Source organism: Arachis duranensis, chromosome 3 (genome assembly GCF_000817695.3).
Source record: "Arachis duranensis cultivar V14167 chromosome 3, aradu.V14167.gnm2.J7QH, whole genome shotgun sequence".
In the NCBI taxonomy this organism is placed as follows: Eukaryota; Viridiplantae; Streptophyta; class Magnoliopsida; order Fabales; family Fabaceae; genus Arachis; species Arachis duranensis.
Window position 1 is genome coordinate 127,156,610 of NC_029774.3, and position 24,453 is coordinate 127,181,062.

The following is a 24,453-nucleotide window of genomic DNA, read 5'->3' on the forward strand; positions in this document are numbered from 1 at the left end:
CTCACAATTTTTGGAAATGCAGCTCTCAGTTGTGCAAGTCTATGCTCGCCACCATAGATCTCACCGGCAGCAATGTAGATCTGCATGTCTCTATCAAAACCTAAGGCTTGGAGAACTAAGGCTGTCTCCTCTGGTGTTAAGGGACATTGACCCTGCAATCTCCTCTCTTCAGACACTATCTCCTTTTCTCTCCACCAAGGGAATGCATACCTGAATTACACGAGCAAGATAACTTTATATTGAATCGATATCTAATTTGACAAGTGGGATAAAGCTTTGTAGTTGTTGCTGGATTTTTAATTTGACAAATTATCAGCTCTAGAGTAGTAGCTTTCATTGCTGTTTCCTTAATGCTTTATTTGGTCAAAGGTGAAGGTTCCTAGGGTACAAAAGTGAATACACAAAATCCACTGTATAATTCTAGAACTAAAGAATCAATACTCTCCTCAAACTGGGCAGTGCCTTCACCAGTTCATTGACTAGCAATTAGGATTCTATTACCCAATAAAACATTATTTCTCATTTTCGCATAATTAACTAATTAGAATTTTACAAGACTGAAAAGGAAAGAATTTGATTGTAGTTTAGCTACAATAGAGGAAAACTAAAATTTTTCTTGATCCATAACTTCCCTAGTAAATGTCAGATATAAAGCACCTATATCCTCTGTCAAAAACTAGACATAATAAAATATATTTCCAGCCAAACACCAAACAATAAGATACCTCATCCTCTTGAGCTCCTCGGCTTCCCCATAACTGCAACCATGAGTACAGCCTGAGAAAGCCAACATGTCCATCTCATATCTCAGATGCAATGCCACAAAAGGTCCCTTCTCACGAAGAATCCGAATCAATTTCTGCCCCAAAGTCTCAATTTCAGGAGTGAATTTAAGTGCCTGGAAATTAACACGACATCTAAGTTTTTGTAGATCCAATGGCAGACCATTGTTTGCTAGGCGTGCATCTGTTTTGTTGAAGTGTACCACCTTATGCTTGCTAAAATGTGGCAGAATCTGCAGTGTGGTGTTGGTAGCATTGAACCCGATTCAATATATCTACTTGAAAGTAAGGAGATACGATAATGTATAAAGAACATTAATTATTTTACTTCCACCAATATCATTAATACATGTACTTTTAGCTTAAATGCAGCTAAATAGAATATGCAGACCATGACAAAAAAAAAAAACAATATGCAGACCTGCTCCAAGTAATATTTTTCATTGGACCAGCTAATAGGAGCCATCTTAAGGGTGGAATATCCATTTTTAGTATTAAACTTCTTCGGCACTCTTTTCACTATTCGAACTTCATCTCTAAGAGACCCGATGAAATGTGTGACATCAAATATGTCTTCAAAATTACTGCAAAAAGAAAACTACAAAACTTTAAAATGTCAATCGTCAAGGTACCCAACTTAAATGATCCTCACAATTTATTAAAGAAAGGACATACCTAGGGTCTGCCCAAAAAGATTTCTTATCTAGCTCTGGAACAACCAATGTGAGATTCAAAAGTCGAGCAATTGTTACCATGTCACAAATCTGAAATGGAAAACTTTCTAAATGAAGATTTAATGTTGTTATAGAAGGAACAGAAAAAAAAATGGAAGAATGGAAATACAAACCGCTGCACGCATTTGATTTAAGCCCCCATTGCAGGACACTCTTAGAAATCCATTACTTGTATAATTTCCTACATGATTTCAGGTTATACGGCTTCAATATGTACCAAAATTTGAAAGTTAAACAGAAGAAAGACACAAACAACGAAGTATATCCTATCCACCAAACCTACCTATTTACAAGTGTTGTTTCAGACTACTTACATTCATTGACATGATTCTTTTAACAACTAACAGTATAATATTAAAAATCAAAACATGGAGCAACATCATATTTCATTCAAGCCCATCTGTAATAATTAGTAAAAATTGGGGTCTGGCAAACAAAACTCATAAGTCAAAAGCACTTAACATAAAGCATAATAATAATAATAATAATGAACTTAAACTACTAACTTGGAGGTGGATAAGGTGGAGGGGCTTGAGCAACAGTGGTTTCTGCTAAGAAAGGACGCTGATTAGTGTGATATATTCGACTTGTAATTCCAGAAATGAAATTGGAACGCCACAGTTCAGTGACTGTAAATAGCTGAATGAGGCATGTCCAAATCACAATGCTTGAACACACTCGAATAAACCAAACCCGCAAACGTGTCCTCGCTATCACAGGTGCTTGAAGCTTATCGCACCTCACCTGAACACCCTCCGATCTAACCTCCATTTCTCTGCCACAAACCACCTCATTGCCGCTCCTTCATCACCGTAACCTTCACACACTTTTTACCACAGAGAAAAAAAATTAATCTTTTTAATTAAAAAAAAAACTTAATTAAAGCACAGTGCATTGAAAAGTAGTGACCTCATGAATTACCTCGGAGGAAAACACCTTTGGAGGAATCAAAATCGACCCAGAGAGGGATTTGAAATGGATGACGATGGGTGAGAGTCAAAATTAGATCTTGGTTTCAGCTGAGTGTGAAGCTCTTTGAGGGAACAAAGCAGCGAAAAGGGTGTTATGGAGAAAGCTGACAGAAAGAGGGCGGAAAAGGACACAGATCCAAGGTGTGAAGAGAGGGAATAGAAAGGATCAAATCTGAACAACCAAACACAGAAGCCTCATGCATTTGGATTCACTTTTTCTGGGAGAAAAGGAAAAAAAAAATATTTATTTTTTAAATCTCTTGTTTTTGTTTTTGTTTTTTATATTGATAGTTTTTTTTTTTGGTGACTTTATATTGATAGTTTAAATGCAAATTATGGTTATATATTTTTAGAACTAGAAAAAAAAACGGTCGTTAATAATAATGCCAATAAAAATTTCTTTCATGATTTGAAGATAAGTTGAATAATTTTTTAAAAAAATTAAATAAAATAAAGATCCATGTAATTATCCATCTCACAAGCTATAATTACCCTTATTGGCTTCAACCACAGAGAATGACTGTGTGAAAGTATATTTTGAACTGTACAAAATAACCTGAATTAGACCAATTTCTTTTACGGAGTACATCTGAAATTTAAGAAATCAACAACTGCATTATTACTAATTTTCATATTATATAATATGGTACGAAATTTCTACCATGATAGAGACAAGAATTTGTTTTATTTTTCTTAGAAAATTCTGCAGGACAAGTCTTCAATTTAGATTTGCAAAACACAAACTCATGCCAACTCTTCGATATTATCTAACGCCATTAAGTTTTAACTACAAAATTTAGATAAGCAACAACTTTTATATGTATTCAAACTTCCAAAGACATGGACTATATCCCTACTTTAAAAAAATAAAAATAAAAAACCTGCTTAATGTCTACATATGCAATAAATTTATTTAAAGAGAAAAAATTAGTCAACTAACTTAATCTAAGACGAAACAAGGACGGCGAATAAAAGCTAAAAGGTCGACTTGCTTTTAAATATCCTTCGTGTCTTCTTCCTTCTTACTTTACTATTAATTTCTTCCCACTTCAAAACTACGTTACCTCCACCGAATGAAGCTTACAAAGCCAGAAACTTTCTTCAGCTTACTGAATGCCATTCAAGCTTCATCATTCCCAAACATTGAAAAAGCTGACAATTCGTAATTGGCGAATTCATTTTTTCCAAAAATATAAAAATCTAATATAAATTTCATATCTAGAGAAATTTATTTTTTAAAAAATATATTAAAAAATACATTTTGTCAGCAAATTCAATAAAAAAGTTTTAATTTTTTCACTTGTACTATTCGACGAAAATGAATTTTTTATGAATTTCATATTCTGGATAATTTTTAATGTAGTTTATTTTTTATATGAATTTCGTTAGATAACCAACACTTAATTAATTAATTACCAGCCAATTTATCATCAATTGGTAATTCTATTTTTTAAATTGTTATTAATTAGTGATTATTTAAATTTTTTTTTTTAAATACAAAATTAATAATTATTAATTATAATTGTTTAAAATTAATTTATTAAAAATTGTTTACCAAAACTTTTTTTTTCTATTTCAAAATTTTACCTACCATATGTAAATCTTATAGCAATGTGACTACTACTCTAGCTATATAATTATGTTGACAAAATATATTCATATAGCGTTGAAACGTATGCAAGTACAGTACAGTGTTTTGGATGGTCTCATTAGATCTAATAAGATTATTTTTTTTCTTCAAAAATAATACTTTTATTGTAATTAAATGATTCAATTACAATATTCACACAAACAGAGATAATCATATACAATAATAAAAATTTTGGGGAACTTCTAGAAACAATAATATCAAGCTAAAAACAGTAGGGATTAAAACAAAAAGGACAAGTTATTCTCTTCTCTTTAGTTTCAGTTGCTATGCCTCTCAAGTCGCCCAAATTCTTCTGCAAATGTCAGAGTTTGGGACAGAATTTTTCCAACCTCAACTCTGCAATTTTTAAAAATGAGAGCGTTCCTAGACAACCAGATCTGCTATAGAAGATAACCCACTTGACTGATTTTTTTTTTTGAGTCTCTTCTTCTTCTCACCGCTTCCATCAACTGACACCACCACTCTCATGGTTCCATAGTCGGATCTCTGGGAATCACACTTGTTACTGGTGATTGATTCCAGACTTGCACAACTCCCGGACAGAAAATCAGAGCATGGAGGTGCGTTTCTAGCAGTGAAGAACATCGCGGGCATAAATTTGGGATCTGAGGTACCCTCTTATGAAGATTTGTCTTCACTGCTAGCTCTTCGTGAGCAAATTTCCAAAGAAATGCCTTGATTTTTGGTTTGCATCGAACCCCCAGATGCTCCTCCATAGTTGTTTACTTTGAAATCTGACATGAAGATCTTCCATAGGCTTATGAAAAAACTTGTAAGCTACTTCATATCCCGTTCTAACATTGTACTGACCTGAATCATGCTTTATCCACCTGACTGAATCTTCACCTTCTTCAATGTCTATTTGGCAGATTTGTTGTGCTATGTTGGGACTGAACTTACTATGAATGAGCTGTGTATTCCAACCCCCTATCTCATTGAATAGTTGTCTTAGCCAGATCAGATTTCCATCACTGCAGTCTTCTTCCTGTACTTGAAAGGGAGGTAAGTTACCAAACCATGGTTCTTCTTTGAATTTTACTATACCCTGTGTCGTGACTTTTCATTTGGTACCCTATTCCAGTACTTTTCTGCCTTTCAATAAGCTCTGCCAAGCCCAAGATGGTCTCAGGTCTGGTTTCGCTCATAAAAAAGAGGTAAGTCTAAAATATTTACTTTTAAAGACTTTATAAAACAGAGAATTTGGTTTAGTCATTAGTCTCCATCCCTGTTTTGCCAGCATCGCCAGATTAAACGCTTTGAGATCTTTAAAACCCATACCGCCTTTCTCTTTAATTCTGCTCATTGTATCCCAGCTGATCCATTGGAGTTTTTTTCATTCTGTTTTTTACCCCACCAGAATTGCATCATCATTTTGTGAATATCATCTAATAGTGATTCGGGCAGTTTGAAACAACTTAGAGTATAGACAGGTATAGCACACCCCACAGCTTTGATTAAGATTTCTCTTCCACTTGCTGACAATAGTTGACGCTTCCAACCTTGTAGCTTCTTCGACACCTTATCCTTTACATAAGCAAATGTCTGACTTTTAGATATGTTAACAATAGATGGAAGACCTAAATATTTGTCTTGTGCACCAATATTAGGGACTCTAAGAAAAGTAGCGATTTCTTCCTTAATAGCATGAGGTGTATTCTTACTGAAAAATACTGCAGACTTGCTGAAATTGATAATCTGACCATTTAGGGAGCCATACTGTTGAATAACATTAATCAAATTAGCGCAATTATGTGGAGTTGCTTTACACCTAATAAGATTCATTTATCTCAACACCGTCTCAAATTTTTATCTTATCTCGTCTAACGATGAATTGATAGGTTGGCGAATTAAGTTTTTAATTCTCTTTTTTTTTTAAATATTATATTTTAAATTTTAAAAATATATAAATAAATATAAAAAATTTAAATATTATCTAAAATATATAATAATTAAACATTTTCAAAGTTTTTAATCAATCAAACATAGTTCATATTATAATTAACTTAAAGTAAAACGAACAAACATTTTAAATATCAGTACAAAAATAACGTTCTAAATTCAATTATTATCTTTATTCTCTTATAAATCAATAACATCATTTAAATCAACTCCTGAAGAATAACTTTTTTGTTTTGTAAAATTTTTCTCATCTAAATCTTCCTCTACAAAAAAGTAGAATGAGGGACCACCAGATAAGCCCGCCACTCCTCCGACAAAAGCCGCCAAATCCATAGATTAAACGATGCGAGTTAAGCGGGTTATTTTTATTACAGCATTCTCAAATTTTTAATCCAACCCACGCAGATATCGGCCGGTTTGTCACTCCTACTACCACTACTAATATCACTAACAGTATCATCAATGCACAAAAACTATTATGTTTGAGCTCTTCTTCTCTTCTTCAATCTCCTTTGTACCTTCCTCTTTACCTTATGCCACATCAACACCACAGCTTTGCAACTCATCAGCCTCGCTCTACTGTCACACCACCAACTCACCATGGTCCTAGCCTTCTTGTAGTGATTCTCTGCTTCTATGTTCATCGATATTATGGTACTTTTCATCGTGCTCCTTTACTATTCGCGCCACTTGTGCTTTTTTTATCTTTGTTCGAATCTTTTTTTTTTGTCTTTTTGTTCTATGAATCCACTTTAAGATAGGTTTTTTTTCCTTAAATTTGTCATTTTGATATATCTAATTATTGCTCGTAATCTTTATTCATAATTCTTTTTGTTCAAAGGAGATACTTGAAATTTATAGTTTTAATATTTTTCTCCTTTTAATTTATAGGTTTTTGTTTGTAATTCTGACGTGTTATAATGCAAGAGTAATAATGATGATAAAGGTGATTAAGATGGTAATATGAGAGGTATGGAAGTTTGCGATTTGAGAAAAAAGATATAGTGGTTATTTATTGAAGTTAAAGATAAGGAATAATGGGGTAAAAAACGTGATTAAGCCATGGGAGTGGAAAATTTACGGAAATCAGCCAAACTGAATTTGTAAACACCATTCAACCAGAAGCAAATTATTATATAATTCGAATCTAATCGTTTCAAATTAAAATCCCATGTAGTTCGACGTGACTTAATTCGAATTAGTATAGAGTAATTCGAATTAAGTAAATTCAAATTACTAGGATAGGCTGAACGTGCACATAATTCGAAACATATTGCTTCGAATTAGTATGGAATTGTAATTCGAATTCAATTGATTCGAATTATATATATATATAGTGCGAATGTAGTTGATTCGAATTAAAATGAATCGGAGCTCTATATATATGCTGTGAACTCATGTAGCTCTCAACAAAGAGGTGAAATGGCTAGTGAGGATAGTTTTCTAGTGCTGGTACATCACAGAGGATCGATTAAGAGGAAAACTCGGTCCGGCGTGAAGTTCACTGAAAGGATCCCCTATGTATTATCGTAAGGCCAACAACCACCTACGATGCTCTCGTTAGCTCTGTGCTGGAGAAGCTTGGTCTGGAAGGAGTTAAAAGGGTTAAGAAGTTTTTCTATCGCATCCCAACCACGGTGCTCCATGATACCGTGAAGTATGATTGTTTTACGATCGGGAGTGATGAGGACTTGCAGGTTATGTTTCTTTGTCGTAGGCAGTTTCCAGAGGTAAGGACATCAAAGTTGTTGGCAAAGTTGGTTGATGTGGTATCTAGCTCGGGTGGTTCGAACCGGAATGCCAATACTATAGCCACGGTTGCCGGCTCAAGCTCGAGACCTGCGGTTGCTTCATCCTCCGTTCCTGTGTATGAGCCACCGATGCAGCCTGTTGCCTCCCCATCGTTTGCCATTGATCTGAGCGGCAATATTGGAGACGAGGTTCGATATGGGGAACATCTTCCCACCGAAGTGCAGTGTCCTACACCGGCTGGTGTTGGTGAGGTTTTGTTTGATGATGCAGACGACAATGATGTCGAGCCGGATATGATCGCTGATGACAGCGGCGGTGATCTTGGAACTACTGATCCGAGAAGGGCTACAGGTGGATCTAGTTCTGGCACACAGCAGTACCCACCCCATTTTTCATCGTTGGACCTGGATGCCATTAGGCAGGACGAAAATCCTGTGCAGGCCTCTGGATTTGGCGCTAGAGATACGGAAGGGTCTGCCGGTATGACAGAGTTCCAGGTTGGCCAACAATTTCAGGATAAAGATGAGGCGCTGTTGAGTGTGAAGACTTACAGCATCCGCCGAGGGGTCCAATACAAGGTCGTTGAGTCTGACTACCGCAGGTATGTGGGAAAGTGTTCTGAGTTTGGGAATGGGTGCACATGGTTGATTCGGTTGAGTCTCCGACAGCGGAAGGGCATCTGGGAAGTGAAGCGGTACAACAGACTGCATATCTGTCTCGCCACCTCCATCTCCAGCGACCATAGGAGTCTGGACTACCATGTGATAGCGACATTCATTATGCCGATGGTTAGGGCTGATGCCGCCGTCAACATCAAGGTGCTTCAAAATGCCACGGCCGCACACTTTGGGTTCAGGCCTACGTACAGGAGGGTATGAATGGCGAAGCAGAAGGCCGTTGCCGTCATCTTTGGGAACTGGGATGAGTCGTACAACGAGCTCCCTCGGTGGGTGTTAGGAGTTCAGCTGACGATGCCTGGCACTGTAGCAGTCCTCAGGACTTGCCCTGTTCGAGTTGGGGCACAGCATGACGAGTCTCAGGCTTATTTTCATAAGCTGTTCTGGACTTTCCCCCATGTATCGAGGCATTCCGTCATTGCAAGCCGTTGGTGAGTATTGACGGCACCCATCTATATGGCAAGTACGGGGGAACGTTGCTAGTCGCGATTGCACAGGACGGAAACTCCAACATACTCCCCGTGGCATTTGCACTAGTTGAGGGTGAGAATGCTGAGTCATGGTCTTTCTTTCTCTCCCACCTCCGTGAACACGTGACACCTCAGCCGGGTCTATTAGTTATTTCAGATAGGCATAACGGCATCAAGGCAGCGCTCGAGGCTCCCGATGGGGGATGGCTACCTTCGGCTGCATACCGGGGGTTCTGCATTCGACACGTTGCAGCGAATTTCACCCTGACCTTCAAGGGAAAAGATGCCCGGAGGCTTCTTGTTAACGCCGCATATGCGAAGACCGAAGTGGAGTTCGACTACTGGTTTGACATTCTGCGCTCTGAGAATCCGGTAATGTGTGACTGGGCGAACTGAATTGAGTATTCGTTGTGGACACAGTACTGTGATGAGGGTCGAAGATTCGGGCACATGACGACCAATATTTCTGAGTGTGTCAATTCAATCCTGAAGGGGGTAAGGAACCTTCTTGTTTGCTCGCTGGTGAAGGCCACATACGGAAGGCTGGCTGAGCTATTTGTCCGTAAGGGGAGGGAGGCCGAGGCTCAGATGGGTACCGGACAACAATTCAGTCAATACCTAGTAAAGTGTATCGAGGCCAACCTGAAGACAGCCAGGTGCTTCACGGTGACTGTTTATGACAGGGATAACTCGGAGTACACCGTGGCAGAGACGACTCCGACAGGTTCATTCTCACTTGGTACCTACAGGGTCTCACTAGGGTCTCAGACTTGTGATTGTGGATACTTCCAAGCACTTCATTTCCCGTGTCCTCGCGCACTGGCATGCTGTGCTTATTCACGTCTTACTTGGCAGCCTTATGTCCACCAGGTCTATCGCCTTAGTTCCGTTTTCGGTGTCTATCAGATGGGATTTACACCTCCCATTCCGGAGGGTTTCTGGCCACCTTATGCCGGACCTACCGTTATACCGGATCCGAACATGAGGCGTGCGAAGGAGGGTCGTCCAAGGTCCACACGCATTCGCACCAACATGGATGATGCAGATCCGAACCGGCCAAAGAGATGTGGCCTCTGCAGGCAGCCAGGACACACTCGTCGGAGTTGTCCGCAAGCCGGACGACCCACCGGGACAGCTGGGAATTAATAGGAGCGTTGGTTTGTCTGTTTTTATTTCTTTTAGTATCAGCACATGTATTTTATTTCAGTTAGCAACCATTATTCTACGTGGAACTAAGTTGTATTTTATAAGTGATGAAAGTTGTAATTCGTACCACATATGTATGTTGAATGTCTTTCTAATTATGGAGTTAAGTTACTAAAACAAACAACACTATCTGATGGGATGATTGATAATACATAACATAACATCAAAGTAACTGCTGGATGAACAAATACATTAAGGAAACCATACATCACACTGATAACCAACAAAGAAGGTACATAATTTAAACATAACAACACGACATACACCACTGCATCGCCTCATACGGAATAGGAATACCTCTCGGATCCCCCAATAACATCTCCGGCGACAGGAACCTCTTTCCGTGCTGATGCCACCATGTCAAGAAATCATGCGAGGGACCGGGGTCGGCCACGATGTCGAACTGTAAAATGTGCTCCGCACGCTCCTGCCAGTGAAGATGCCAGTCAGGTAAGTGCACCGGGAACCAACGGTCACCTCCTCTCCCGTCCTTCGACATCAAGAAGTCGATGTTCAGGGCGGGACGCGGTGGGGGCTGAACGCCCCCAAACTACGGTAAAACTCTATCAACCTGATGCCACTCGACTACCGCAAAATAAATCAGGGACGTCACACACCGCCATAACATCGTATGCCGAGGCTCCAAGACCTTCGGATGGACAACCTGGATGACGTCGAGTGCGCTATAGGGCATCCATATGAACTGAAAAAAACCAAATAAAAACAATTTGACACTTCTGTTAGACAATATAAACTGAAACAACGACTGGAGATAGATATGGGCTCGGCGTACTTACATCCCGAGGCTGTAACAAGTCGATCTTCAGGCGAGCCATCTGTACCCGAGGTCCCTTGTTGCTAATCTCAGGATTGTAACCAGACCATCTGCGTAAGAGGTTAAACATTCTAATGCGTTCATGACTCACTCTACAATGCATGAAATTGCTTGCATAATCAAAAATAAATACAATAAGGATACATAATACAAAACAATAACGGTACCTCGAGGCAAGGGGCCAGCTAAACGCATCATACCCAGTAGGCCTAAAAGAAGGAAACCTCCAGAAGATCCAAGACTGCAGTAACTGTAAAGGCCCAGCTAACTTCACGACATGTCTGTTGGCGACTTGGCACATGCACCGGTACAACCATGCTAGTGCCGCCGACCCCCAACTGTAGCCACCCATCTCCTCAAGCCGAGCAACATAGGGTAGCCATCTGATGTGTACACGATTGCCGGACTTGTCGGCAAACAGCTGCGTGCCCAATAACATCATGATATAGGTACGGGCAAAGCGCCTAACTGTCTCCTCATCAGCCCCGTCGGGACACTCTACAAATGTCTCCTGGAACCAGGTGCAGTTGATTGCGAATTTCTGAACCTAGTTCTCGGGAGGTAAAACACCGAGCAACTCATGGAACCACTGCCAAGCTGGCCTCCCACCCTCAATGTAAAGGTGGAAGTCTGTCAGGCAACCACAGACGTAATGTCCGTCCACTGGCAACCCCAGATGGTATGCGACGTCCTGAAGCGTGATAGTGCACTCTCCGAACGGCATGTGGAAGGTGTGCGTCTCAGGCCGCCACCTCTCGACGAATGCGCTGACTAGGGGCTCGTCTAGTCGGAACCATCTGTTGTTCAGTCTCGCAAGATGGTACAATTTGGCCATCTGCAAGTACGGAACGTACCTCTCATCAAGACGCATCCCCAGCTGCCGCCTAACGCTGGATATGCAACGACGAGGCTGGCCAGTAGATAAACCGCATAATTAGAACAGATGCGCAAACGACTAACATATACAATTTATTTCATAAAGAACCAAAAAAGAAATCGTGCGACACAACATATATGAAACAAGCGACCAACATTGTATACACAAACTGCTAACATGAACCACGTGCAAAAACCATTAACAAATACAACAATCACTAACAAGTAAAACCGTTAACCAAAACCGCTAGCATATACCTCTATCATAAACCACTACCCTAAACCGCTAACCGTCACTAGAACCACTATCCAAAACCATTAACAAAAACCGCTAACAAAAAACAATAACAAAAACCACTAACAAAAACCATTGGCCTAAACCACTAGCTTAAACCGCTAACACTAACATAAACCGCTATAAAAAACCATTAACAAAAACCACTTGCCTACACCACTATCCTAAACCACTATCCTAAACCACTAACAGTAACATAAACCATTATCAAAAACCATTAACAAATACCACTATCATAAACCGCTTTCATCAACCACTACCATAAACCACTAACAAAAAACACTATCAACAGCGCAACATCATAAACCACTAACCTCGTTGTTGATCACCCCGGCGATATGAGCAACTCCATCCAAACGATAAAGCCTCCCTGGATCGTCCCCCATCGCCTGAATATGCCGCTCTGGTCTTACTCGGCCAGAATGTTGGTCGTTTTTTCTGGGATTTGGTGGGGTATGAGAATGACAAAGTGATTCGAATGAACTTGGTTCGAACTCCTTATATAGCCGAAACCCTTGTAATTCGAATCAAGTATATTCGAATGACTTAGTGTCACCAACTTCACCTAATTCGAATCAATATGATTCGAACCTCACTCGTGTGCCCTTCTCCATCTAATTCGAATTGATATAATTCGAACTACCCTATTATAATTCGAACTTAGTCGTTTCGAATTACTAAGGAATTTTGCATGCATAATTCGTTTCTTATTGATTCGAATTACCTTGGAATATTTCTTGAAAGTAATTCGTATTGAATCAATTCGAATTACGTGGAAACTTGATTCGAATCCTATTGATTCGAATTATATAAAAATTAGTTCTGGTGGATTGAGGTATCGAAGTTTGATTTGGCTGATTTGGGTTAAAGTGAGCTCCCCTTGGCTCATTTGGGTTTTTTACCCGAATAATGGCGATTTGGAATTCTGACTAAAATTTTAAAGTATTTTGTTGAGGGGATATACAATAAGATTATTATTAGAAGAAGGTTTTGAATTTTTTAGTCTAATAAATGTATAACAAAGGTTTTGGAAATTTAAAAGTGGTTTTGGTTTGCATTTTTATTTTTTCTTTTTATTTTTAATGTTTTTTATTTTTTAAATTTTGTGAAAAAAATAGCGAAAACAATAAAAATTTATTTTCTGTTTCACTTATTGTTTTCATTTTTTCCTTTATAAAATCTAAAAAATAGAAAATAGTGAAATAAAAATAAAAAATAAAAACGCAAACTAAATGTACTCTAAATTTTATGTTTTTTCTATAAAACTATTTTAAGCACATATTAACTAAACTAATTCTCGATTAGGTAACCAATTAAGGTACCAACCAACTTAAATAACTTTTTAAAATTATTAAAAAACTAAAATTTTAAATTTTTAAAATTAGAATTTTAAACTTGTAAGCGTTTTTAAAAAATAAAAATTTGAATTTTTAAAATAGAATTTTAAATTTGTAACTGATCCATCAACGTAAAACCCCATCTCAATCCCTTTTTTTGTGTTGTCAGTATATCATCTTCAACCGTCTGTCACGTTACCGCTATACCTTTTGCTGTAACTCCTTTGTAAGTGTGCTGTGCGGGGCGACCTACACCAAAATATCCAAAGTTTAAGAAAAAGAAATATCCGAAATTTAATAAAAGAAATATTCCATTTTAACATTAGAAACATTTCAAGTTTTACAAAAGAAACATCCTAAGTGTAACAAAAAAAATCTCAAATTAAACAGAAAGAAACATCTCACTCTTAGTTTGATAAAATAAAATATTCTAAATTTTACACATACAAAAATCACAAGTGTTATAAAAAATACCAAATTTAATAAAAGAAACATCCCAATTTAAATAGATAGAAACTTTCTCATGTTGAAGGTCCAATGGGATCTCATGAGACCTAAGAGAATTGAAAATGGAAAGAACAGCAATGCCGTCTAGGACGATTGGCAACGATCGGTAGTGAACTCCGATAGATGGGACTCGCAGCAACCGGAGCACGACATCGATGATCCAATCTCACTACAAGATATGTTGCATGGAGATCAGCGCGTCGCAACAAGAGGTTTCGATGCAGAGGGGACCGACGCCGCGCCGCGATCAATTATGGTGGATGAGGCGACGACGCGCAACGATTGCTGGAGCTTCAGGAAATGGCGACGCGAGGAGATGACATTCACGTTATGGGAGCAGTTAAGCAAGGATAGTACGTGGAGGGTGTTTTGCATTAGACTGATATGACGCGTTTTTAATATCCTAATCATATTTTCTCAAAATCATAATTTAAAAAAAAAATTTTCCGTATACCAACGGGACCAAAGCCCAACACAAAAGGACTAGCAGCTACTGCTCATAGGGGTTATAATATTCCCTTTTACATCTTGAGTCACTCGGCTAAGAAGGTCTAGATGTGGAATATCCATGAATAAAACACCATACTGTTTCTTATGGCTAAGCTTTGCCAACCAATCTGCACATAGGTTTCCTTCTCTTAGCGTATATTGAAACATGATATCCCACGGTCATTTGTGAAACTCCCGAATATCTCTTATCAAGGAATTATGGCTTATGGAATCCTCTTAATTTTTGTTCAGCTATTCAGCTACTTCCATCAAATCAACCTCAGCAATCACCCTTCTCATACTTAGCTCCCAGGCAACCTTCAAGCCATGATACACTCCCTAAAATTCAGCATGGATAACTGGGCAGCTTCTTAATTTTGTTGTAAAGCCTCCCACCCATTTCCCCCTATGTGTTCTAATGAGCCCCCACACCCGGCTCTCAAGCATTCATTGCAAACAAATCCGTCCGTATTTAATTTGACCCAACCTAGTGGAGGTAGCTTCCACTTGTTGATGGTTAGTTCTTTATTTATTCTCCCTATTGATTTCAAATTTCTCTCCAAAGTCTCTTCATAATTTTTTCACTGAGTTCCTTATGGCTAGGTTCACATTCTTCGACCTCACAAAAAGATGATTAAAAAGCTCTTGATTTTTCCAACTCCACATCTATCAACAGGCAACCATAAATTTATCCTTCCATTTATCTTCGGTAGACTTGCCCATATTATTGTATAAATTAAGTTCTAGCCAATTTTGTAAGTCAGTACCAAAAAATATTGCTACCGCTGCAGGATTAATAAAATGCATCCATATTTGTACTACTCTTGGATAATATCTTAGAACATATAAAATAGTCTCCTGAATACTCGTGCAGAAATGGCAACCTGGGCTAGTTCCCATTATCTTCGCTTTTCTACTCGCTGTTAGAATTCTTTCATGCACCACATGCCACATAAAAACTTTTACCCGTTCAGGACACTTCCACTTTCATATGGCCCTCCAAAAATTGTTATTCCCTTCTATATTCCAGCCAGCCAGCTTCTTATAGGTGGAGGAGATAGAAAATTCTCCATTTGAGGTTAAGATCTAGCTAACCTTATCCTCCATATTATATATCAGTGGAGAAATGACTCTAATTTTATCTAAAATTGATTCTGGCAGCAGTTCCTTCATGCTTTCAAAATTCTAACATCCGTTTTCATCCATATATGCTGAGACCATGTCATTCCCACTATTCATGGGATCTGGATTGATGATAGCTCTATCTAATCTTTCCATCCTTTTAGTTTACTTTTCATGCGTTCCAAGACATTTTTTAATTTCTCCTTTCCCCTTCTTTGGTTGGTTATCATGGCTCTAAGATATCTTTCCATAAAAGATTTCTCTTGAAATTGGCAGTCCTTCAATATTTCATTTCGAGCTTCTCTTTTCACATTGTTAGAAAAGATGATAGCTTGTATTGCTAACCTTCAAACCCAATGCCGTGCAAAACACTTCTATGCAATCATTAATTTTTCCATTTGCTCTTTTGTTGCTTCTCCAAAAATCAATAAGTCATCCACAAATAATAGATATAAAAATGATTGGGCCTTCTCTTCCAATCCTCATAGCTTTTCATTCTCTTTTTTCCGCTCTCTCTTTAATAACATAAGACAAGTTGTCCATCGCTATCACGAATAGGTACGGTGATAATGGATCGCCTTGTCTAAGACCTCTCGAAGGTTGGAATTCTTTGGTCTTTCCCCATTCCATATCACATTGTATTTCACTGATGTGACACAAGCCATAATTAGGTTTGTAAATTATTTTTCAATCCCAAATTTCAGTAAGCAATCTTTCAAAAATTTTCACCTAAGTCAATTATAGGCCCTCTCAAAATCATACTTTATTACCATGAACCCTCTTTTTTCTTGAATGCGACAACTCTTTTACTATCAATATATTATCATGTATTATCATCCCTGGCACGAAATTGGATTAAAATGGTGCAATTTTGTCCTTTAACGTTGGTTTCAACCTATCAACAATGATTTTGGGGAGACATTTGTAGCTAACATTGCAAAGAGAGATGGGTCTGAACTGCATGATTGATTCCGGGACCTTGACTTTAGGAATAAGAGTAATCAAGGTTGCATTAGAATTCTTAATGAGCGTCGGATTCATCCAAAACTGTCTCACTAGTCTAATCAGGCTTTCCCCCACCACATCCCAATGTTCTTTATAAAAAACAGTAGGGAATCCATCTGTTTCAGGGGTTTTAAAGGACCCGATATTAAAAACAACATCTCTAATATTCTCAGCATTGGACAAAAGATTCAACTTGTTTTTAATATCATCTTCTAGACCCGGTTAGGTTCGGTCGCCTTCTATAGAGGGACTGCTTGGGTTTCGTTCTTTGTACAAAGCTTTAAAGAAATTTACATCATGCTCTACTAGCTTGTTTGAGTCTTCAATCCATTCCCCATTATGGTCTTTTAGCATGACCACCTTATTTTTTCTTCTCTGATGATAATACTTGGTATTCCTATCCCCTTCTACCACCCACTGGTCTCTAGCTTTCTGCATCCACATGATCTCTTTTTTATCAAGAATATCTTCCAAATCCTTTCTTAATTTTCATCTCTAGGTTCTCTAGAAAAGGATTACTCCCATAGCTTACTGATCTTTGAATCCTATCAATTCTCCTCATGAGCTTCCTCTTTTACTTCCCTATGTACCCAAAAATCTCCTTACTCCACTTAGTATGCTTTTCTGTCAAGAGGTTAAGAGAGTTGTTCATACTCAAATTGTTATTCCATTGGATTTTGATGACCTCCTTGAACCTCAAATACAAATTCCACATTACTTCATATCTAAAAGGCTTGTCCTTGATTTTGCTAATATAGGGATTCATGATAACAAGGAGTCGACAGTGGTCAGAGACTCAGAGTTCAACCTTGGAAGGACATCCACCCTTGCTTCTTAGAACTTGATTCTCCAATCCACGTTGTTCAAAGCACAATTTAACCTCTTGAAAATTCTGTCGAGATCATTCCATTTGGGGCCTCTCCAAGTGAAGTGCATTCCAACAGCTCCCAGGTCAATTAACAAATAATCCTCTATCCACTTCTTAAACCTCATACAGGCTTCAGTATCTACTTTACCTCCCCCTTTTTTTTTCTAATGGGTCTGCTATCTCATTAAAGTCACCCACTACAAGCCACTTTTTGATATGCTATTTTTGAATCTTTCCAATTCTTCCCACGAACCCCTTATAATAGCCTCTTGAAGACTAGCATACACCGCTGTTAAAAATCATTCATCTTCAAGTCTCCTCTGAACCTTCATGTAAACATATTGCATTTTGGAATGCACTATGTTTATGGAAAGGTCCTGATCTCTCCACAAAATCCAGATACCTCTACTATATCTAACTACCTCCTCTATATGAAACAACGAAAATCTCAATCTTCTGATCACTGTTCTCACCATATAACCACTACATATTGTCTCTAATAAAATAATAATATCAGTTCTATTGACTCTCATCATTTCCAATAGAGTATGGCTGAACACTTTACTCGCTGCTCCTTTGCAATTTCAAACCAGAATATTCATAGAAAATAGAGAGCAACAAAAGGGTTACCTAATCTTCCATCTACATGGCTTCTTCATCCTCATGCATGGCAACTACTGCTTCTTCATTCATCGGAACATTCTCCTCTCCTTTTTGCACTAGAATTGCATGTGGTAGGTTAGAAGTAATTCTTTGTTCTTCATAATGTCTCATTGTTTCAATCAACACTTTAGTATTGATGGAATTTAGATCATGAGGCTTCGGGTCTGGTTGTTGTTGTTCGTCCATGACCTCATCTGGTTCCACTATTTCAGGAATGACTTTGTCTTCCATGTTAGAGGAAATGTAAAGGTTTAAGGGTTGGCTTTTGGGTGAAGAGTCAAAAGAAAGGTTAGGGCCAAGGTTGGTAAGAGGGTTATTCCTGATGTTGAAGGTTGAGTCAGGGTGGTTATTGAGTTGTGTCTAGTTAGAGTTGTACTCTTGGCTTGGTTTCTGGATTAAAACAGGTGTGGGGTCGCTCTTGTGGGCTTGGTTGTTGTCCAGATTAGATTTAGAAATGGGAAGAAAAACTTAGTTTTGGTTTTGGGTCAGATTATTAGAGCTTGGCTTGGCAAAAGTATATATATTAAAGGGCTGTGTTTTTTGGACTTGGTTGACAGCTTTAATGTAGGCATTAAAGGATCTGTTCAAGGGTTGGGTTTGTTGGCCTTGGGAGGAACCAACTACTAAGGTTCCTTGTAATGGGTTCTTTTCTTTACTCTTTGTGGAAACATTGGGGATGTGTTGTGTGACATTCTTATTGCGATCGGCTTTGTATAATGGTTGTTTATTCACATTAGGACCTTCTTCAATAATAGGGGATTCTCCCACCTCACTCAAAATAGCAAACCTAGTACCTCCTTCCATATTCTGATTCCTTTTAGATGCTCCATCCGCACCTCCACTACCTTCACCCGCAACTTTTGCTTTTTTCCTTCCACAATTCGTTCTTTGTACGACCATCCATGGTCCGTACGCACTGTCCTCTTCTACATTTACTTTCTTACCCTTCTCATATTTTGCGTTTCCATTTCTGCCCTCCTCACGTGGACTCTGAGGCCTCTCTTGTCTTCTATGGCTTCCCTCTCCTTCAACCGTCACCTCTTTTCCTTTTTTACTCTTTTTTGTCTAAGCTTTCTATGGACAATTTATTTTTTCATGGACTACCATTCCATATTGGAAGCGTAAGTTGTAGAGTTCTTCATATTCAATCTTGTATCTTTTCTCATTAATAGCATATTGTGACACTAGCGGGGAAGTCAGGTCTAACTCCACACATAGTCTTGCAGACTTTCCTTTACTCTTCTGTGTTGTGTTTGTATCGACTTTCAATGTTCTTTTCAGGATGTTCCCTATTTTCTTCAGAACTTCTTTTTTATAATACTTTATAGCCAAGCCTGGAAGTCTTACCTATGCTGTTATATTGTCTATTGTAACTTCAATAGGGTTAAAGTTTGGCATCCATAACTTTATAGCTAGATAATGATTGAAGAATCTCCAGGGTTCTTCAGTTAATGCATAGTCCAAGTCTTCCTAGGAACAAAATTTCACAATGAAATAGTCATTCCTAATATCTATCACTTCAATGCTCTCTTGTTTGCTCTACATTGGTTCAAGTCTTATGGTGAGCACTAGCAAGGAGATTTTCCTTTCAAGAAGCTTGAAAATCAAAGTTTTTCACCAGGGATTCCTCAACTGCTTCAGCCCTATATCGTTTATCACTACATTAAAGATTCCATCTATCTTCTCAACTATGATATCTGGGCCTTGTGATTTTTTTCTTGATCTTTGACTTATTTGTTTTGTCTGACCATTCTCCATGTTTTGCTCACAATTCATGACCTGATCCTTCTATGAGTCTTTTTCTTCTGACTCTGAGAAAGGGTCATCTTTTTCAAACTTCATTACTAACTTACAACTTTCTTTTACAGCTGCACTAAAAGACTTATTGAAAAACATTTTACTCTGTTTCTCTGTATCCCCATGCATCCATTCTTCGTCCCTTGGGATCATTGAAGATTTTCCTAAAAAACTCCTTCCTTTATTATTCTTTTTCACTTTTTTTTTTTTTTGCTTTAAAGTGACTTATAGATACATTGTGAGAAATTAGCGTGAAGGTTATTTTTTAGTTTTGATTATATAATTTTATTTTTAAGAGTGGAGTTGACTTTTTATACTTTTTTTAACTAAATATATTTTTCAAAGAGTTAATAAAAATTTAAAATTTTAGTATTTTTGTCTAATAAAATTTATATTTCATGCATATAATATTAATTTTACTTTTTAGGTAATTTTGTTAATATTTTACATTTTCGAGGGTAAAAATTGTAATTATTTTATTGATCGCAAGAATCTCAAAATATTTTTACTTATAATAAATTAGAGAAGTCAAAGGAACTGAGCATTAATTACAAATTTTATCGAATAAAATATAATAAAAAAATGATACGTGTATCTTCCAATGAAAGGCGACCACGTAGGCACCAGAGTTTGACGAGCCTCGTTGCTGGTTTAGTTGGAAACTTGAATTGAATGCCCCGTTTTTAATTCTCGCAACTCTCCACACTTCACCACTTTTGATCTTCATCCGAATCTTCAATCTTCCACCGCATCTTTTCTTTTACGACGATGATGATTTGTTCGAACCCTAAGCCTCTTTTGCACCTCTCTCTCCTTCTCCTTTCGTTGCTCTTCTCTTCTCCGAGGATCGAATCCCTCAGATTCGACCTCCAATCCAGTCATACCAAATGCATCTCCGAGGAAATCAAGAGCAATTCCATGACCGTCGGAAAGTACTCCGTCGTCAACCACAACGACGGTTACCCTTTGCCTGATTCACACAGAGTCACCGTTAGGGTAATATAAAAATCCAAACTTTTCCATGCCCAGTATTGGGTTCTTGTGATTTGGATCAATTTGAGCTGTTTTTAGTTAATGGGGTGATTTTTTTTAAATAATTTTTTTTTCTTTTATTGGGGTTAGGTAACATCGTCTTATGGGAACAACTATCACTATGGAGAAAAAGTTCAGCAAGGGGGGTTTGCGTTTGTGGCAGTTGAAGCTGGAGATTACATGACATGTTTTTGGGCTGCGGATGCTAACCCTTCCACAACTATGACAGTTGATTTTGAATGGAAGACCGGTGTGGCTGCCAAGGATTGGTCCAATGTTGCTAAGAAAGGCCAAGTTGATGTGAGTTACTATTTTCTATCATACTGTGTATCACTTAACCCTCTGTATGATAAATAAGTTCCTAACATTAATCGATTATTGAGTTGAGTATTGTTTCTTTTTGATACCCTTCATGTCTAGGATGATTTTCTGCCCCCTATACTGTTTATGTTCCACCTAGTTTCCAGCTGAATGTCATACAAGAAATGATTTTCTTAGGGGAGCTGATTTCAGCTAATCTATGTTCTGTTATGTGAAAGTGGCATATTTGGCTATGTTAAGATTATGAGGATAGGTTGCCTTGTAGTGTGCTTGTGTTAGTTCCAGATGATTTTGTTGGAAGCATGCTTGGTTCTTTGTGTGTGCTCTATAGATAAACTCAGTTGACTGAACAAGTAATTGAAGTAGTTTTGGATATCAATTTGTGCTTCTAATTTAGTGTTTATGATTGTGTTGCACATATTAGCCAAAGGAAATGCAAGGTTGTTCTCTCTTTTTTTAGTCATTCTATTACTTACGTATACTGGTGTGAGAATGCATGCTATCTGAGCTGAAGCTCAGCTTGCTTAGGTATTTTATCCAAAAAAGAAAATGGAAAAGAAGGTATATGTATCTGTATATGGGACAAGAGATACAGATTTAGAACTGCACTTTTGAGCTTATAATTTGTAAACTTTCGACTAATGGTATATCAAATGGTGACAATAAATCATCTTTGCAAATATCCTCTTATATTATTCTATAACTCATCTTTTGTTTTTCCTTGTAAACTTTTAGTGTCCTTAGCAAAACCCATAAGTGCCGATGGTGTCTTTCTTCTGGGCTTAAATTTCTCGACATGACTGACTTTCCCAGATGATGATTGCTAAACTCCAGCTCCATATCATAAATATTCAACAATGCTTTGCATTGGCTGTTGAAGGCTTAACACAACCTTCCTCTTTTTATTTTTTAACAGTATATCTGGCTATGTAAAATGTTTGCAACAAGCCCAATCAATATCGGGAGAGTTGGTTGCTGAACTCCAAATATTTATGTGCTTTTCCTTCCTTGTATATTTTGCCCTATACTTGAGTTAATCCAGACGTGCCCAAACCCTCCTCGTTTCACCCACTTGTCATTTGATTTGAAACATATACCAACCAATGAAAACACTGATCTTTCTATTAGTTTTTAAAACTAGTCTTTTGCTTATTTTGTTTCCCCTTATGTTTGATACAAGTAAAATTTCTTATATTGATTTCATTCACATTTACCAGGTGATGGAGCTGGAGCTAAAAAAGCTGTATGAAACTGTTAGTTCCATTCACGACGAGATGTTCTATCTTCGCGAAAGGTTAAAAACCATGACAAAATTTTTCTGTAAATTCTTAATTCAATTCACATTGGCAGTATATTTTAACAAGCATTGTTCATGCTCTCTTATTTATTTACATTATATATCTTTTCCAGGGAAGAAGAAATGCAGGAGCTGAACAGAACAACGAATACAAGAATGTTCTGGTTGAGTTTGCTTTCGCTCATAGTGTGCCTATCAGTAGCAGGATTGCAGCTATGGCACTTGAAGTCCTTCTTTGAGAAAAAGAAACTAATCTAAAATTTTGCTAATAGCTGTTACATGTTTCTAGTGTACTCTTGTAACATATACCGGCTTAATTTATCCAGAGCATAAGCATAATGTTATTCTGTAAAGTCTTTCAGAATGTTACCTTTGATAAATGCAAATCAAATTTACGTCAACTTGGTTTTTTTTTTTGAAACCCCAAACGAAGCAAATGTTTATGCTCTTCAATCGGAGAACCTTTCTCAATAAAATATCTGCTTTATGAATTTGGTTTTTATTTTAGTTTCTTTTTTTTTTAGTTTTGCTCTAAAATTTAAAGTCTCTATTTTAGTTTTTGCAGTCAATGTGCTCTGTTAAGTGTGGAGGTGGCAAATTAAAATGCTAATATAACATCAGCAAATAGGATTAAACATATATTTAAATCATTATTATTTTCTTTTGAGTAAAGTATTGTTTTTGTCCCCAACGTTTGGGGTAAATCTCAAAATTGTTCCTAACGTTTCAATCGTCCTATTTACGTCCCTAACGTTTTAAAATTGACTCAATGTTGTCCTGCCGTTAGGGATCCGTTAATTATAAAATTAACGGCAGGACAAAATTGAGACGATTTTAAAACGTTAGGGGACGTAAATAGGACTAAAACGTTGGGGGCAAAAACAATACATCGAAATAAATTTTAATTTTATTCTTCAATAATATCAATTTGTTACTGTACATAGTATTCAATTATTTTTAATCATATTTACACTTAATCACCTTATTTTCATTTTAAATAAATTTATTTTTTTAATTTTACACTTAAAGTAATGTATTTTTTATAAATAAATAAATTTTACACTTTTATTCTAAATAAATAATGTAATGTGATTAGAATGAAAGTGTAAAACTATAAAAAAATATAAGTAATGTGATTAAGTAATGAAAGTAAAATTACATTATTTATTTAGAATGAAAGTATAAAATTTATTTATTTATAAAAAAATTATATTACTTTAAGCGTAAAATTATAAAAAAAATTAATTTATTTAGAATGAAAATAAGGTGATTAAGTGTAAATATGATTAAAAATAATTGAATACTATGTATAATAAAATATTGATATTATTGAAGAATAAAATTGAAATTTATTTCTATGTATCGTTTTTGTCCCTAACGTTTTAGTCCTATTTACGTCCCTAACGTTTCAAAATCGTCTCAATTTTGTCCCGCCGTTAATTTTATTAACGGATCCCTAACGACAGGACAACATTGAGACGATTGAAACGTTAGGGACAATTTTGAGATTTACCCCAAACCTTGGGACAAAATTCTTTTCCAAATACTTATAGGTGATAATATTGTTTAAATTGAAATGTAAAATGTCCGCTATGTAATTTTTCAACAAAAGATAAAACGAGAATAACTTTTTTATTTGATATTTTACGGGTTAAAGCACAAATTAATCTTTAAAATTAAGAGTGTTCATAGATCGGATTCGATTTGCATATTTACAGTATTTATCCAAATCTGAATTCGAAAATTGTGGATATCGATATGATTCGCAAGGTTATCGGATCGTATCCGACCCGTACACTAATAGGATCGGATACAGATTGCGGATTTCCTGTAGGTATTTGCATATCTGCGGATTTCAACTAATAAT

General features: G+C 37.0%; 4 protein-coding genes across 4 annotated transcripts in view; 3 read left to right on the forward strand and 1 right to left on the reverse strand.

Annotated features, from left to right (window-relative positions):
* LOC107481200 (rhamnogalacturonan I rhamnosyltransferase 1) overlaps nt 1–2,745 on the reverse strand; it is a gene marked incomplete in the record, with an annotated part of 3,943 nt that extends 1,198 nt beyond the window's left edge. The window contains 7 exon segments of the mRNA XM_016101420.3: nt 6–210; nt 726–1,015; nt 1,204–1,366; nt 1,458–1,546; nt 1,630–1,697; nt 2,023–2,342; nt 2,438–2,745. Coding sequence (XP_015956906.1) covers nt 6–210; nt 726–1,015; nt 1,204–1,366; nt 1,458–1,546; nt 1,630–1,697; nt 2,023–2,287 — 1,080 coding nt within the window.
* Nucleotides 2,746–7,074: 4,329 nt separating this feature from the next.
* LOC107481079 (uncharacterized) lies at nt 7,075–8,667 on the forward strand. Its single transcript, XM_016101292.1, has 2 exons — nt 7,075–7,079; nt 7,572–8,667. The coding sequence occupies exons 1-2, from the start codon at nt 7,075–7,077 to the stop codon at nt 8,665–8,667; spliced, it is 1,101 nt and encodes a 366-aa protein (XP_015956778.1).
* LOC107481078 (uncharacterized) lies at nt 8,668–10,082 on the forward strand. Its single transcript, XM_016101291.1, has 3 exons — nt 8,668–8,829; nt 8,874–9,308; nt 9,357–10,082. The coding sequence occupies exons 1-3, from the start codon at nt 8,668–8,670 to the stop codon at nt 10,080–10,082; spliced, it is 1,323 nt and encodes a 440-aa protein (XP_015956777.1).
* A 10,517-nt stretch (nt 10,083–20,599) lies between these two features.
* On the forward strand, nt 20,600–22,987 carry LOC107481198 (transmembrane emp24 domain-containing protein p24delta9). Its single transcript, XM_016101418.3, has 4 exons — nt 20,600–20,932; nt 21,059–21,268; nt 22,507–22,583; nt 22,700–22,987. The coding sequence occupies exons 1-4, from the start codon at nt 20,705–20,707 to the stop codon at nt 22,842–22,844; spliced, it is 660 nt and encodes a 219-aa protein (XP_015956904.1). The 5' UTR covers nt 20,600–20,704; the 3' UTR covers nt 22,845–22,987.
* Nucleotides 22,988–24,453: the final 1,466 nt, after the last annotated feature.